At 53.7% G+C, this 16,451-nt stretch overlaps 1 protein-coding gene across 1 annotated transcript in view; it reads right to left on the bottom strand.

Moving 5' to 3' along the window:
• Window positions 1–16,451, bottom strand: part of LOC122371594 (FYVE, RhoGEF and PH domain-containing protein 4-like) — a 63,268-nt gene that overhangs the window by 40,177 nt on the left and 6,640 nt on the right. Inside the window, exon 2 of the mRNA XM_043348014.1 lies at window positions 4,863–6,712. Within this exon, the coding sequence (XP_043203949.1) occupies window positions 4,863–6,223 (1,361 nt within the window). The 5' untranslated portion in view covers window positions 6,224–6,712. The remainder of the gene's footprint in view (window positions 1–4,862; window positions 6,713–16,451) is intronic.

Below are 16,451 nucleotides of genomic sequence, written 5' to 3'. Positions count from 1 at the left end.
GCGACTGGACGGGCCCTACAGTCTAGTCTCGCCGACTGGGCTGAGCACAGACAAGTGGGCCCGCTGCACAACTTGGGCGGAGTGGAGGATCACATCAGCGTCGCCTCAGGGAGCACCTGCGCCTCGGAGAGCTGCTCGGGAACGGGCGCGGAGCGGCTGTCGGCTGCTGCCCTCTGTGTCGACCGAGGCCACACAAGGATCGCAGTCCGTGTCACAGTGATCCCGATCTACCACCCATCACACCAGAGTTGAACGGTGCAACAGAGGCTCAGTGCCGGGACAGAAAGTCCCTGCACTGGGCCGCAGCGAATCCCGAGGCGGCTCGACAGCCAGCGAATTGGCAGTGAGGCAGACCAACCGGAGGCCCCGTGGCGACTGGCCAGGCATCACACAATGAACTTCAGTGGAACCACAACAGAGAACATTGTTCATTGGCGCAGTGAGCAGAAAACGGGCACGATCCTGCGGCAGCGCTGTGATGCCGCTGCTGGCTGGGGCGGCCAGCCGTGGCCAGGCGGTGCGGAGAACGAGCACAGCTCCGCGGAGGTATAGCGAACACGACCCGTCGCAGTGGGAGGCCCGACTCCCGGGGGAAAGGTAATGATATCGACGATAGACGACCGGGAAGGTGAAACGCCATGAAGGATCAGAGAGACGATAAGATATACGGTGACCTAAGCCTGAGCTAGGTGGGCTCTGCATTTACATAGCAATTAGCGCGCGGTACGGGCGGAGATCGCTTCAAGGTCGGTTCACAATAGGATTATTTGGGGAACTTAGCATGACAGTCTCCAACTGCACCAACTCTTCTTTGCTTATTGCGAGCTGCGAAGCTTGCATTGCAAAATGATGGAAGGGGTAAATGTGGGGTGAACCAACAAGGCCCTCAAGTTGGAGGTCAAAGCTCGTTGTGACATGCCGAGTGCGGGTGCCTATCCTTCAAAGCAATAGGCAAGTCGGATAACCGCCGTCAGTACAGAAATGTAGCGACGCGACCAGCGAGCTTACAAAGCGGACTGTGAAGCTGTCGACAGATTTACCAAAAAAAAGTGGAGAAACCTTAAAAAAACATGTCCCATTTTTATCTCAAAATGTCACCAAATCAGCATAAATCAACGAAAACAACCTCAAAGGGAACCATTACATCCAATTAACGATATCAATCGAAGCCTACGTTATCAAGTTGCCCTGTTTGTTCCCTCTCCCTACCCACCCGCACGACGCCAGAACTGCAGGCTGCAAGCGGCACACGCGTGCAGCTGGGATACACACGCGTGCAGCCGACATGCACCCTGCACGGTAGCGATGTAGCGGCGACTTTGAGGCCGCCGGTGTGTCGCTGGCCCCAGTCATATTGATTGAAGCATGGCAAACGTTTATCAATATTTATGTGCGAGCGTGGGTAACGTTCTGATTGGTACCACATTTACGTTCACAGGCTACTGCTATATGCGCGGTGTAATGTCGCCTCGTTTGTTTGAATTACTCGCACTGCTACACATAATCGTACATGTTACGATTGACCAAAAAGTAATGTTGAATGCAAACGAATACATTATCAAATGCATTACATTATCATGAAGAATACAAATTATGCTGCGCGCGTGTTTACCTCTACTCATGTTTCTTATGCATAGCCAACGTGGTTAAAAAAAAAACGGTGCGGGAAAAACGGTCCATTCAAATTTCAAGGTGACTTTTGAATCAAAACAGGTAGGTATGTGCGAATTCTGCACGTTTAATCGGGCGTGCAGTCAGCCTCCTCACGGCAGGCGGCCGGTAGGTAGCGGAGTGGGGCACGCGTGTGCACCGTATCACTGCCGGCCAACCGGAGCGGACCGGTTCGTTCGGCCGACGTATGAACCACGCTCAGCTGCCATCGCAGCCCATGTGCCGACCTTCATTGTGGATCTGGAACTGATCCAGCCGCCCCGACAGGCGCGGAGCGGGGGCGCCGCGCCCCAGACCTGTTCCAGTCTATTGTTACATACACTGGCAGGAGCCGAACACCTCTGGCGCGCCGCTCGTCGTGTTAATCCAGTACACGAGCCGCGTATTAGCACAGCCCTGAACAGGAGAGACGCGTCGAGCTGTCGCCCCAATTCATCGAGAACTGCGCGGCCGACAGCGGCGGCCGGGGGCCAGGCTGCGCCTCCGCGGCGGCTACCGCCCGCATCTGGCTGCTGTTTAATATGCTGATGAGCCGGTCGGCTGGGTGCCACATCCCTCCTGGGGAGCGGTGGGCCGCGGTGGGCCGGCGAGCGCACACCTGTCCGCTGGCAGTCCGATGACCGCACCGCGGTCCGCCCGGCGCTGCCGCGCTGACCACTCGCACCTGGCCGCCGCCGGAACGCCGCGCTGGCGTCACCCCATGACGTCTGACGGCGGCACGTCAGCCCAAATCAGCCGCCATCAGCCGAGACCGGCCGTCAGTTCCCTCGAGACTCGTCAGCCAGTCGTGTCTATCAGCACTCTGTCTTGCACCGGGCCAAACGCGATTACGAGCCATCGGTTTTTAATGGGCGCCATCGCTCTTCACTGGGCACGCGAGTCCGTGCCTCCAGGAGCGGCCGGAGACGGAGCGTCCCCAGTCCCTCTAAGCTCGGGGCCGGCCTGGCGAGGGGCAGCCAAGTCGGCCGCGGTGCGCCGTCACGGAGGGCGACCCTGGCCGGTGAGGCGCGGACCGTGGGCGTCCGTCGTCACGCAACGTCTGTCCGGACACGAGTTACGCCACCGGGCACCTGTCCATCGCCGGCCGCCTGACAGCGACAGTGTCAGACAGGCGTCTGTCGGTCACAGGGCCGCTCAGCTGCCAGCGCCGCTCACCGTCTCCGCTGGCACGGACAATGGGACAGCGGGCTGTTTGTGTACAGACCGGTTTGTGTACACTTTCTGAGGCAGCGAGAGCGAGCGAGCCTGTCGGACATAATTGGACAGACACGTGTCATAATGCTGCTGCGACAATCAGCGAGGCACGAAACGCGATGCAACCGAAACGAAATTCCTCAGATATGGCCACATGGCGAAAAGACTCGCTGTCGCCTATTGGAAACGTAACTCACAATAATTCCTTGAGTCACAAAACTGAGACGACACACCGTCACGCTTTGACGGCTTCGTACTGTTAGTGCTGGTGAGCGGTGGGTCTCAGCGATTATGTGTGTAACCTAGGCGACTTCGAACGTCAGTGAGTCTATGACTCGGTTGGCCCGTGACTCATGAGTCAGTTGGTCCGTGACTCTCATTTGACTCTCACTGTGATTCCAAGAATCGGTAGGTTCATGAATCGGTTAGCCGTGACTCAATTGGTCCGTGACTCGGTTGGCCGCGTCGGTTCTCCGTGAGTCGTGAGCAGCCAGCGCTCGCCGTCCCGCGGAGGCTGGGGTCGGTGGCCGTACGGGGAACGACCACCGGCACTCGCGCCAATCAATATCGACCCAGCCGTGCACGGCAGTACTGTGCCCGGGGGCTGGCGCGTGCATGAGGGGGACGGAGGGGATGCACGGGGGAGTGGGCTAGGGTACGAAGCCCGTCACGGGCGTCGTAGTTGGCTTACTATGCCATTTTGAACTACAATGGATGTCGATTGACGATTGATACGAGGAATTCGAATATACATAGCTAGGCGTACGACGCACATTCATACATAAGCTAGAGATACCTATAAGAAAATGTGGATAAGTGAATAAAATGGGAATATGTTATAGTATCTAGATGTGTAGATAATCGTGTTTACAAACGATTTAGGATATCTATATTATGATTTATAAGTCGTGTTACATAAAAGTAATGTCTATACAGCTGTCTGTAGTTTTAGTTCTGTACTTTTCTGTCCTGAGACAGAAACATAACGCTAGCCGGTCAGGCACCTACTCCTTACCACGGTGACTATACTCCTTACAAGATCATTAACTGTTACAACCACGTAATTGAAGCCATGGAACACACACTTTCTCATGGCTTTATGGACTGTTTATTTGCGTGAACAACGAGCCCAGCTTTACAACTATGCCTATGGAGGAGTATTTTCTGCCGTTCGGCGCGGCTGGGGAGCGGGGGAGACCGGACACAATGAGCCCTAATGGATCCGCGCACCCGCTGATGCTCGTTCGCAGCTGCCTCCGGGCGTGAAAGCAGCGCCCAAATGCAATCATCGCAGACAGTGAGCCAATTCAATTAGCAGCCGCGGAAAAGGCCGTCCAGCTCAATCTGCTTGTGCCCTAATTCAAGCGGCGGTGACCCAATTTGATTCGCTGGGCGGTGAGAAACATGACGACTCAATTCGTTTTCAATTTCATTGTTTTATGCCGATGATTGTCGAATACTTCGAAGCACTGTATTTACGTGCTAATGTTTCGTTTATCTGACCCCATCCATAGGTACTATGTATTTTTATGCTCAAGACCGTACTGTATACCTACACATGGACATGAGAGACTTCGTTATAAGCGTGGCAAGTCCAGAGCTGATGTTTTAGATAACGACAAGGGATTCTATGTTTTAGATAACGACAAGGGACTCTATGTTTTAGATAACGACAAGGGACTCTATTCCATAGCGCCAAAATTGGTTGGCCCAATCGCAGCATGAGTAGCAAATACTGCTCCAATATGGTCCCATGCAAACCAAACCACAACTGAGCCACAGTCAGAAGCGGCGACTATCCCTCTCCGGTGGAGTTCACTTCATGCTGAGCCCCACCAGGTCCCTGACCGGCATACCGGCCGTTCCCTTTGAAATGGCCGACAAGCCGTCTATTTCAGCCCCGACAGCGCCGGGAGGGGCGCGCCCCACCCAACGACAGGTGTGGGGTGTGAGAGAGCGCGCGAGAGGGAGGGAGGGTGGAGAGAGCGGGCACTGACCTGGGTAGGGCGCCGGCCTGGCAGCTGAACATGCTGTGCGACGTCTGCATGGACACCTGGCCGCGGATCTTGCCGCTGGGCGGCTGGATCAGCGGCCCGAACGCCGAGAACCGCCAGAGCGGGGGCGGCCGGCCGGCGGGACCGTCCGCGCCGCCGCCGCCCGCCGCCGGGCCGCTATTGATCTTGAACTGGCCGCTGCCACCCTCGGCCGCCTCGTGCGTGTACTCGAGCTGGGCGCGCGCCTCAAAGTCCTTTCCGGAACTGGTGACGGGCTGGGCCACGCCGTCCTGGTCGTGCTCGAAGGTGGCCTGGCGGACGCCGCCGCGTGCCTCCATCTCCTCCTGGACCTCGGTGACGCCGTCGGTGCCCGTGTGCGCGGCCATCTTCTGATCCAGCTCGGCGCGCTCGGCCTCCAGCCGCGTCTGGCCGTTGTGCGCCGTCAGAGTGGCCGCCTCGTGCTGCTGGCGCCGCTGCTGGGCCACGCTGGTGGCGCCGTTCTCGGTAGTCGAGTGCGTCTCCTGCTGCTCCGAGTGGCGCACCACGTTCGACTGCGCCGGACCGCCGTCCATCGACTGGCTGAACGTCGTGTTGGAGGCCGTGCGCGACTGCTGGAACGTCTGCTGACGCTTGGACGTGACGTTGGGCAGCGGCGCCACCGCGTCCGCGCCGGCGGCCATCACGGCCCGGCCGTCGCCGGACGAGCTCAGCAGCTCGCTGGACGAGGACGACTTGGACACGACGGCGCTGGACGAGTTCACCACAGAGCTGGACGAGCTGACCGCGGCGCACGAGGACGACGAGGACGAGTTGACGACGGCGCTGGAGGAGGCCGAGCTGAGCACGCCGCCGGCCGCGGTACGTCCAGCCAGACTGCCGTTCAGCCGGCCCGGCTGGCCGAGCAGCCCGCCCGACCTGCCGGCCAGCAGGGACCGATCGGCCAGCAGCGGCGAGCGGCTGGCCAGCAGCGAGGGCCGCGGCCTGCCCAGCAGCAGCTCGGGCTCCGGGGTGGCGTCCGCCGGCTCCCGGGGCGACTGGAGGCCGTCGGCGGGCGGGCCGCCCGGCCCGGGGCCCGTAGTACCCATCAGCTGTGCCAATCGATCGTCCCCCGAGCGTCGCCTCGCGCCCAGTTTGCCGCCGTCCAGCAGCTGCTGAAACCGCAGGCGGCTGTCGCCGAAAAAGTCCTCACCCGGCTCACCGTCCGCGTCGCTCCGGCGGTGGAGCTCGGAGCGCAACTGGTCCAAGTCCATGCTGGCACGGGCGGCGCCGAGCACGGTGCGGCTGCGCGGCGATGTCGGCAGCGCGCCAAAATCACCGCCATCCTCAGCGAACAGTGAGAAACGGCCGGCGCCGCGGCGAGACATGACGGACGCGCCGCACACGGTCACGGCTCGGCGGCAGCACACCTCCCCACTTACGAACCGCCGCGCACTGACTGGAGCGGCGGCGACGGCCGGCTGCCGAGCCGCCGGCGAACGGCGCGCCGCCCATAAACAGTGGCCGCCAGACGGCGCCGCGCGCAGCGGCACAGGTGGGCACCGCGGGCCGACCTTGGCCGCGCCGTGACGTCACCACAGGGTGTGTGTGTGACGTCACACTGTCACGGCCGTCCCCGGTGTTAGTCCAGCGAGCCGGGGTCACGGGCCGGTGTCTGGCTCCTTCCCGCCCTGCTCAGACAGTCGTCCGTTACGGCGTCGGTTCCGCTCTGTTGTTGTTTCGTCGACGGTCTGGATCTGAGCCAAGAGATGCGGTCTTACTCAGGGTTACGCAACAGGGCCACAGGATCTTCACTTCGCTGCATGCCGCTGCCAGTGCAGGTATATGAGATTCCGGATCACTTCTGACCACCGGTCCTAAAAACAGAACCGTTTCAGTTACCTACTATCTCTGACTAACATCGTTTAGACGTTCTATCCTTGCTCAGGATGCTGAAGCCATAACTTCATATTCAAGTTCTCGTAAGTGATACCAGGTTTTTAAAATTAGTTTTGGTCATATGAAGTTGTAACGCGTGTTAAAGTGCCTTATCTTATGCCATGGGGACGCTGGCGATAGCGATCATGGTTAGTCTCCCTTGTCCCTACACGTGAGTGAATGTCACCGACCTCTGTCAGAAGGCAGCGCGGCGAGCCAGAATACGGCACGGTGCCGAGAAGCACGAGTTGAAGCGGTGAGTCAAACGTGTCGTCTGAGTAATCTCAGAGAGATTGGCAAACATTGGCCATCTCAGTCAGCCAGCAGTGACTCAGACGCGTCAACACCGGGCTCCAGGTAACCTAGCCAATGCCGCTGGGCCGGCGTTGGCGCATGAAACATTGCGGCACAGTATACCTTCAGGCGTTGGCTACTGCTGCCATCTATTGAGAGCATTTGCAGTAAACCAGCAGCACGGCGAAAACATGACAGCCAGGCAGGTGACGGACAGAAATTAATGTGTTTGTTCCTGAGCTGATGGATCAGGGATGGCAACAGAAATAAATATGACCGATGCTTGTTGGGGTGGCTGTGGGCCCAGTGGCGTAGCCAGAAATCAGCGAAAGGGGGGGGGGCCATGGTGCTCGAGGGGGCGACTTTTTCCCTTGAGAGGGGCGCCATAGTGAGCTAGTGACAGGGGGTCAGTCTAAAATGTAGCGTCATATATTCATGCATGATTTACTAGGTGTTCCTACGGAACCGGCACGAGTATCAGAACCAGGTTTCGCTGATTTTTCATGAAATCCAATTAATGCAATTTGCAGCTCAGTGTTTTTTATCAAAAGCGATAAAAAATCTTTATGCATATTTAGCACGATATAGGAAACGAGCTCAGGCTACGGACATGTTATTCTCATAATACACACCCATTCGAATTCGAAACGGTAAAATATGCGTTGATCGATTGGCACAATCTTTATTCTTTGCAAAAAAAAACATACAGGTTCACTCACTGAACCAAAATGACCTGTGGACTGCAGCCTCTCAAATATCTTCATTGAGGGCCAGTTCAATTTTGCTACCTCTCTATAAGTACCTATAAGTTACCGATTACCTATAAGTTAACCCGCGCCGTGCTGGTGGCCTGTGCTTTCCGTGTCGTGCTGGGGGGGGGGGGGGTGTTTTCACGTCCCCCCTCTAACTCGGCTCCTGGGCCACGTAGCGACACGCGGTAAGGGGAAATCGAAAGAGCGTCAAAAATAATGACGGAAAGACTTCGTTTCAATTTTTAGGTCAGGTCAAAGGTCAGGTCACCAGAGGTCATCAAAGGTAAAATTGAGTCCATTTCAACAATTTTGGAAACTGCCAACGGCTAACTCGGGAACCAATAGAGCTACAGCGCCGCGGAAAAGCGCATTCGATAGCCCTTTTACAGGCTTTTCTGAATATTGCTCTCGGATTTGATCTCAGGTCAATGGTTAAGCCTCCAGCCAGAGGGCAAAAATTCCAAAAATAACAGTTTTTATGAAAAGCGTTTTTCTGCAATAACATTTGGTTCAAGACAGTGACGATATTTCTTTTGCCTGCCTCGTGTTCCTCTCGTCGAGACGCGTCGAATGAACTATACGTTGACCTTGAAAGGTTATTTTAAAAATTTGACCGCAGGTCAAGGTCATGACCTGACCGTAAAGGGCCATTCTGCAGATCAGTCGATCCGTATCGTCGAGCTGACCACATCTGACGTGTTTTCACCGCTCTAGCACGTCTCCATTAAAAGATGAAGCCAAAAAAACCGTTTATGGTGATAAAATAGGTGACCGCTTATGACCTGAGATGACCTCAAGGGCACATAAAAGGACACATGTGCATTTTTACGATTCAGTGTGCTATGTTTACCTATGAACCGATGTTTAAGGGGTTTTAAACGACATTCGTCCAAAAGAGGCGCATTTCACTTTTCTCCCACTGACTTGAGGTCCCAAAATTGACCTGACCTTAGGTCACAGACATAAAAAGTCCGAGATGAACATTTTATGCATACCTATTGTTAGTCTTATCAATCTCTAAAAGTTTCAAAAGTGATCGTTCTGTCGGTGAAGCTATAGCGGGTCTTTTAACTTTTTTTAGGTAAGGTCACTTGACGTGCCCTAGTGACCTGACCTTGAACGACCCTCATCTGAAATTTAACAAGCTGTGTAGAAAAGATGTATGAACAGGTGTACCAAAGACAGCGGAGGCGCTGCGCGACGCCGTTTTTGAGATGTTCGCGAGGAAAAAACCTAAGGGGGCGTACCCCCCCCCCCCTCCAGCACGGCGCGGATCAATGGGAGACAGTTGAAATGCTCTTCTTCTGAACGAAAACAACCTCAACCATCGGGATGCAGGTAAATATGACACATTTAATCGCTAAATGTCACTCGTGATGTGACCACTTTTATGTTACTGAGGTCATCTCAGGTCATGAAAGGTCTCCAGTAGATTTTGGACAATAACTTTTGATAGAGATATGGTAGAGCAATGAAACACTATATAATTATTTTCCTTCTCGAAAGTATGGATCGACTAATATGCAATATGACCTTTACCGGTTAGGTTATGACCTTTACCTTAGGTCAAATTCTCAAATGCCCTTTTAATGTCAAATTCTAGTTCATTTGACTTGTCTGTCTCGAAAAATGGAACACGATGCTGGTTGAACTAATCTCATGCAGGTCTGAGGAAAATGTAAACGTCCTCCGCGAAAACGTATATTTTGAGGCTAAAACGTTTACCTTAGGTCAAATCTGAGATAATCAATAAGAGAGAGCATAAAAAAGAGCTATCGAATATGCGCTTTGCTGCGGCGCTGTAGTTCAATCTCTTTCTGAATCCTGACTTATGCGCCGCTTTGTCAAAAAATGTCAACATCGGCGAAATTTGATTTTCGGTTGTCGCTGGTGACCTGACCTTCGACCAGTTCGACCTAGCCTTAAAATGATCTAAGTAGTTTTGTAATAGTTTTTGACGCTCTTTCGAACGCCGCCTACTGCGTGTCTCGACGTGGCCCACAAGCTGAGTTAGAAGTGGGTGTTCGAACACCCCCAGCAGGTTCAATAAAAAAACGCTTACGCTGGGGGCGGCACCCCACTGCTAGGCGCTGTCGGCATCGCAATAATGGGCGGCACAGCGCTGAGGGGCGCAACTTGCATTGAGGGGTGGCATTGTACGGTGAAGGGGCAGCGTCGCGTTGAGGGGCGGTATCGCAACGAGGGTGGCACTTACAAGGCTGCCTAATAAGGAACGCTTCGCTTGGCACATCCAAGCCCAGCTCGGCGCCGCCTAGCTGCTGCATCTTGAAAAGGGCCCTTGGTGTCGATGAGAAAGCCCCATTGTCAAAAAATTGCCTAGCGTCAGTGGTTTCGGGGGGGGGGGGGGCGACCGAAGTATCCAATTCAGTTTCGCGTCAGTGACTACTGGAGGGCGTCAACGACCTCGGATAGGGCGAATGTGATCTTCAGAAGGGCACCGGGTGCTCTAGAGGGGTGCAATGCTTGGATGGGGTCACTGCTGCCTTCAGTAGGGCATCGGACGCTCTGGAGGGGCGCCATTGATCTCGGATGGTCCGACTGGGATTTTCAGAGGAGCATCAGTGGTTTCAGAGGGGCGCCATTGATCAAGGATGGGCCGACTGAAGCCCCGGTTCAGGTGAGCGCCAGTGGCTCTTGAGGGGCGCCAGCGACCTCGGATTGATGGGGCGACTGTGATCTTTAGAACGGCGTTGAGGGGCGCCATTGGGCATGGATGGGGCCACTGTTGCCTTCAGCAGGGCGCCGCAGGGAGGCTCTGGAGGGGCTTGAGCTTGGGTGGGCCGACTGTAGTCTCCAGGGGCGTTGTCTCGGATGGGGCGAATGTGATTTTCAGAGGGGTGCCGGGTAGTCTAGAAGGGCGCCATTGGTTTCAGAGGGCTGCCATCGATCTTAAGATGGGGCAGCTGTAACCTTCGTTTAGATGGGCGTGATCTTCAGAAGCGCGCCGGACGCTCTGGAGGGGCGTCATTGGGCTTGAATGGGGCGACTTTAGTCTCAAGCGGGACGACTTCAGTCTCAAGGGGGTGGGGCGCTAGTGGCTCTTGAGGGCGCTATTGATCTCGGATAGGGCGACTGTGATCTTGAGAAGAATGCGGGTGCCTTAGAGGGGCGCCAGTGGTTTCAGGGATCGATCTTGGATGGGTCGATTGGGGCAGCTGTGAACTTCAGAGGGGCGCCGGGTGCTCTAGAGGGGCGCCATCAAGCTTTAATGGGGCGACTGTTCCGTTTAGGTGGGTGCCAGCGGCTCTTCAGGGGCGCCATCGACCCTGGAGGTTCGGAATATTCTGGTTTCCGGAGGGGCGCCCTTCAACATTTGGGGGCTCAGGTCGTATTTGGGGGTGCCCTGGAGATTATTTAGGTGTCCAGGCACCCCCAAAGAGATATTGAGTTCGATCCCTGCCTGCACATCACTTTTTAATTCATGTTCTCTCTGTAAAACGGCATCAGCCTAGTCGGCGCTAATTGAGGCGCCATTTGGGCGGCTGGGCGGAAAGGGGGGGGGGCATGGCCCCCATGGCCCCCCACTGTCTACGCCACAGCCTGTGGCGCTTTGCAATGCAACATTTAGTGAAATCTACATACAGCGTTCAGCACACGCCAATATAAACGAGGGCCTGCCACAAAGAGGGTCGTATTTATCGTAACAGACTCGTTTGGTCAAAGTGATAATAATACTGATCAGCGGAACCAGCATCCAGCGGTCTGCTACACCGAAACCGTCTCCAATATTAACTGATAAAAGACACTTGCCACTCCGTCTCAGTTCCATTCTTCTCAACTAGCTCTCTGTCCGAGCCGACAGCCGACTATAACTAGCCGTACCAGACACAGACACAGTGGGATTTTTGCAGTGGCCAAGCATGACACCCTAGAGGCTGGAGAGGCGGGGATCGGGGTACTCGGCGACACCAGCCGGTCAAGTCACGTCCGTCGTGTGTCATATATGAAGTGATGGTCCCATTGCGTACAGAGCACGCGACATAAGAAAATCTAAGTGTGTATTATTGGGCGATGTCGGGATAGATTAGTCAGAATACAGATATAGAGATCATGAATTGAGTACTTTGCTTACTTGAATATTAACTGAATAATATTACTTAGATAGTAATCACAGCTTTAACAGTAAACGTAACATGGTGTCAGAAGTTTATTGAACCTATTACTTTAGATGAATAAGTGAGTAGCTCTCAATAAGTTGATAAACATGGCGCAAGGATTTCCACTTCCACCACCACTCACACTGACACTGTCAAAGACCGATTCTCTGGCTGCACCGTGGAAGACATGGAAAAGACAGTGGGATAATTATTCGATCGCAACCGGCTTAAATGAAAGGCCGGAAAATGTTCAAGTGGCGACTCTACTGACATGTTTGGGGCCTGAAGCCTTGAACGTACTGGACGGATTGTGTCCAAATGAAGAAGATCAAAAGAAACTAGCGACTGTACTTGAGAAGTTCGAAGAGTTCTGCGGGGGATCTAAAAACGAGACATTTGAAAGATACAAATTTAACTCAAGAAACCAAGAAAACGAAGAGCCCGTTGAGTTGTGTCTAGCCGAATTGAGAAAACTGGCCAAATCCTGCAACTACAGAGATCTAGAAGACAGTCTTATTAGAGACAGAATCGTTTTGGGAGTCCCTGACGTGTCTGTACGTAAGCGTCTCCTACAGGAGCCAGATTTGACTCTAGCCAAGGCTATTTCAGTTGTCAAAGCACACGAGGCGACACAAAAACAGATGAAGGACTTCGCCGGAGACACCAACGCCGAGGTGCACGCACTACAAAGGCGTCCCCGGTACAACGCGGTCTTGCTGCGGCTAACAGACATGAAACGCCAAGGCCCCGCGAGTGCAAATTCTGTGGGAGAATGCACCCATTCAAAAAGGAGAGCTGCCCTGCGTGGGGAAAAGCCTGTCAAGCATGTGGCCGACGGAACCACTTTGCAACGAAATGCCGGTACGCAGAAGTGCGTCTACTTGAGCCGGATGCAGTCCAGGACGGCTGTGTAGAAGACGGCGCGAGTCAGCACCAAACGGAGAACACTCTGACTCTGGAGATCGGTGCTCTGTCATCGCGAGACGCAGGCAAGCTGTTCGCAAACTTGCTGCTCGGCAGTGACCACTTACAGCGGTTCCAGCTGGATACGGGTGCGTCTGCCAACATAATACCGCAGCACGTCTACAAAAAAGCTTGTGTGGACAGCAGCATGAAGAAGCTTAAGCGGTGTGATATATCGCTCGTCATGTTCAACAAAAGCACAACCAAAGTCGTTGGCAAAGCCGAGATAGACGTTCTGAACCCGAAGAATGGGTCAAGATATGTGGTGGAATTTTTGGTGGTACGCGAAGACTTCACCCCACTGCTTGGGCTGAACACACTGCAGACAATGGAGTTGATCGAAGTAAGGTCGGAGAACATCGACTACGTGAATGATTTAGATGTAAATGAGAGCAAAGAGACTGGCTTCTACAAAAATGAAGCAAGAGGAAACAGGGCTGGTGAGAAGAGCAGAGCTGCAAAAGCAGACCTGAAGGTACACAAGCAAGCGCTACCGGAAAGAAGCACAAACAAAGAAGCAGAGAAAAAAGACTTCTCAACAAATGATTTACATGCGCAGTACCGAGATATCTTCACTGGGGTCGGAAAGCTACCCGGAAAGCTTCATATCCAAACTGATGAGTCAGTGAGACCAGTACAACTAGCTGCAAGATCGGTTCCAGAAGCAATGAAGCAGGACATCAAGGACGAGCTGGACCGTTTGGTGAAAGACGGCATCATTTCGACGGTGTCAGAACCGACTGACTGGGTCTCCGCCATGGTAGCCGTAAGCAAGCCCACAAAAGGAATTCGGATCTGTATCGATCCACAGCCATTAAACACGGCCATCAAACGAAACCACTATCCGCTGCCCACGATAGAAGACTTGACTCCCGCACTAGCAAACGCTAAAGTGTTCACTGTCTGCGACGCCAAAAGTGGGTACTGGCATGTCGAGCTGGACACGGCCAGTAGCTACCTCACGACGTTCGCTACACCGTGGGGTAGGTATCGCTGGCGACGCATGCCGTTTGACCTGTGTCTAGCGTCCGAAGAATTCCAGCGAAGACTCCATCAAGCTCTCGAAGGCTTGGAAGGCGTGATGGCAATAGCAGACGACATACTCGTCTACGGGATCGGTGCCTCTCACTCAGAAGCCGTGGAAGATCATGATAGAAAACTGTTATGTCTACTAGAAAGGTGCAGAAACGTAGGACTAAAACTGAACATGGAGAAAATGAAGCTCAGGCAGACTGAAGTGAAGTATATGGGCCACATCTTCACACCTAATGGCATGAAGGCAGATCCTGACAAGGTAAAGGCAGTCAAGAACATGCCTGCCCCAGAGGACCGCAAAGGTGTGCAAAGAGTGCTTGGCCTGGTGAACTATCTACAGCGGTTCGCCCCCAACCTCGCGGAAGCCTCTGCACCTCTCAGATCGCTTCTCAAGAAAGAAAATGCATTCATCTATGAGGAGGTACACAGGCGGTCATTGGAAAAAATCAAGGAGATCATAACTCAAGATCCCGTGTTGAAGTACTATGATGTCAAGAGAGAGGTTGTGGTACAGGTTGATGCATCCAGCCATGGGCTGGGAGCCTGTCTTATGCAAGACGGCCAGCCGGTAGCATATGCATCAAGAGCGCTCAATGAGACCGAAAAGAACTACGCTCAAATCGAAAAGGAGCTTTTGGCTATTGTGTATGGACTCAACAAGTTTGAACGCTTCACCCAAGGAAAGAAAACTAAGGTGGAGTCAGATCACAAACCTCTCGAGTCGATCATGAAAAAGCCGCTGGTGAGCGCACCAAAACGACTCCAAAGAATGATGCTCCAGCTGCAGAAGTATGATTTTGAAGTTGTCTACAAACGTGGCCAGGAGATGTACATAGCGGATGCTCTCAGCCGAGCACATGAGGCCGAGGCCACAGACGACAAACTCAGGGGTCATGTATGCCTCATAGAAGAAATTTCGTCAGACGAAGTGGAAATAAGAAACATGAATGCCTTGGAACACAGTCCGGTGTCAGACAGAACGACAAAGCTCATTCTACAAGCTACAGAAGAAGATCAAGAGATGCAAGAAATGATCAGAATGATCAAGAACGGTTGGCCCGGCAGCAAGAAGCAGCTATCTGACCAGCTGAGACCGTACTACAACGTCAAAGAAGAGCTTTCCACTAGGGATGGGCTTGTCCTGAGAGGCGAGCAGATCGTGATTCCAAGGTCCATCCGCCACATCTTGAAAGAGCGAGTGCATTCGGCACACATCGGACTGCAGGGATGCCTCAGAAGAGCTCGTGAGGCGATATACTGGCCAGGTATGACGGAGGAACTGAAGGAGCTGGTCACCAGGTGCAGTGTATGTCTGGAGTACGGTAGAAAACAACAACGGGAGACACTGAGCTCACAAGATATACCACAGCGACCATGGCAGTACATAGCTTGCGACATGATGGAGTTCAAGAACCACTCGTATCTGGTGACAGTTGATACATTCTCGGATTTCATTGAATGTGATAGGCTTAGTGACAAGAGAGGAAGTGAAGTGATAAGGATCTTAAAGTCCCAGATGGCAAGACACGGATTGCCCGAAAAAATGATGACGGACAACGGGCCGCCCTTCAATTCAGCTGAGTTCAGACAATTCGCTGAGAAGTTCGACTTCAGACATCAGACGAGCTCGCCAGGATATCCCCAGTCAAATGGCAAGGCGGAAAGTGCTGTGAAGATCCTCAAGAATCTCATGATAAAGGCAGAAGCGGACGGCCGAGATGCCTACTTGGCGCTGCTCGACTGGCGCAACACACCGACCGAAAGCATCGGTAGCTCACCGGCACAAAGATTGTTCGGTCGCCGCACACGCACACTGCTCCCAACTACAAAGTCACTTCTCAAACCCAAGACAGTGCGCGACGTCCCCAGCCGATTAGCTGATCGCCAGCAGAAGCAGGCCGTCTATTACAACAGAGGTGCAAAGGATCTTCCGATGCTCAGCGAAGGGGAGCATGTCTACATGGCCCCTGCACCAGGACGTAACCAGTGGAGGGCGGCTACCGTCAGCAAGTATCTGGGGAACAGATCATATCTCGTGAAGACTGACGATGACGGCGGCGTGTATCGCCGGAATAGACGTCACCTCCGCCGTGACCCGGGTCAGGACAAGCCTCCGTATCAAGAGGCCGGGTCACGACCGACCTTCGAAAGGGCTCGACCGGCACCGGACAGACCAGGAAGGGGTGCAGCGACACGCCAGTCATCTGATGATGAGTATATGTATATACCCGTCCCCAGTGTACCAAGACAAGTGGCTGCGACGCCACAACAGGCTCAACACAGAGAACAGGCGCAAGTGACTCGATCTCCATACCTACTCAGAAGCAGGAGGAGAGTCAACTGAGCATGTTCAGAAAAGGGAGGATGTGTCATATATGAAGTGATGGTCCCATTGCGTACAGAGCACGCGACATAAGAAAATCTAAGTGTGTATTATTGGGCGATGTCGGGATAGATTAGTCAGAATACAGATATAGAGATCATGAATTGAGTACTTTGCTTACTTGAATATTAAC

This window comes from Amphibalanus amphitrite, unplaced genomic scaffold (genome assembly GCF_019059575.1).
Source record: "Amphibalanus amphitrite isolate SeventyFive unplaced genomic scaffold, NRLGWU_Aamphi_draft 001261F_arrow, whole genome shotgun sequence".
Lineage (NCBI taxonomy): Eukaryota > Metazoa > Arthropoda > Thecostraca > Balanomorpha > Balanidae > Amphibalanus > Amphibalanus amphitrite.
The sequence above is the reverse complement of the archived record's forward strand: the minus strand, read 5'-3'. Positions and strand labels throughout refer to the sequence as shown.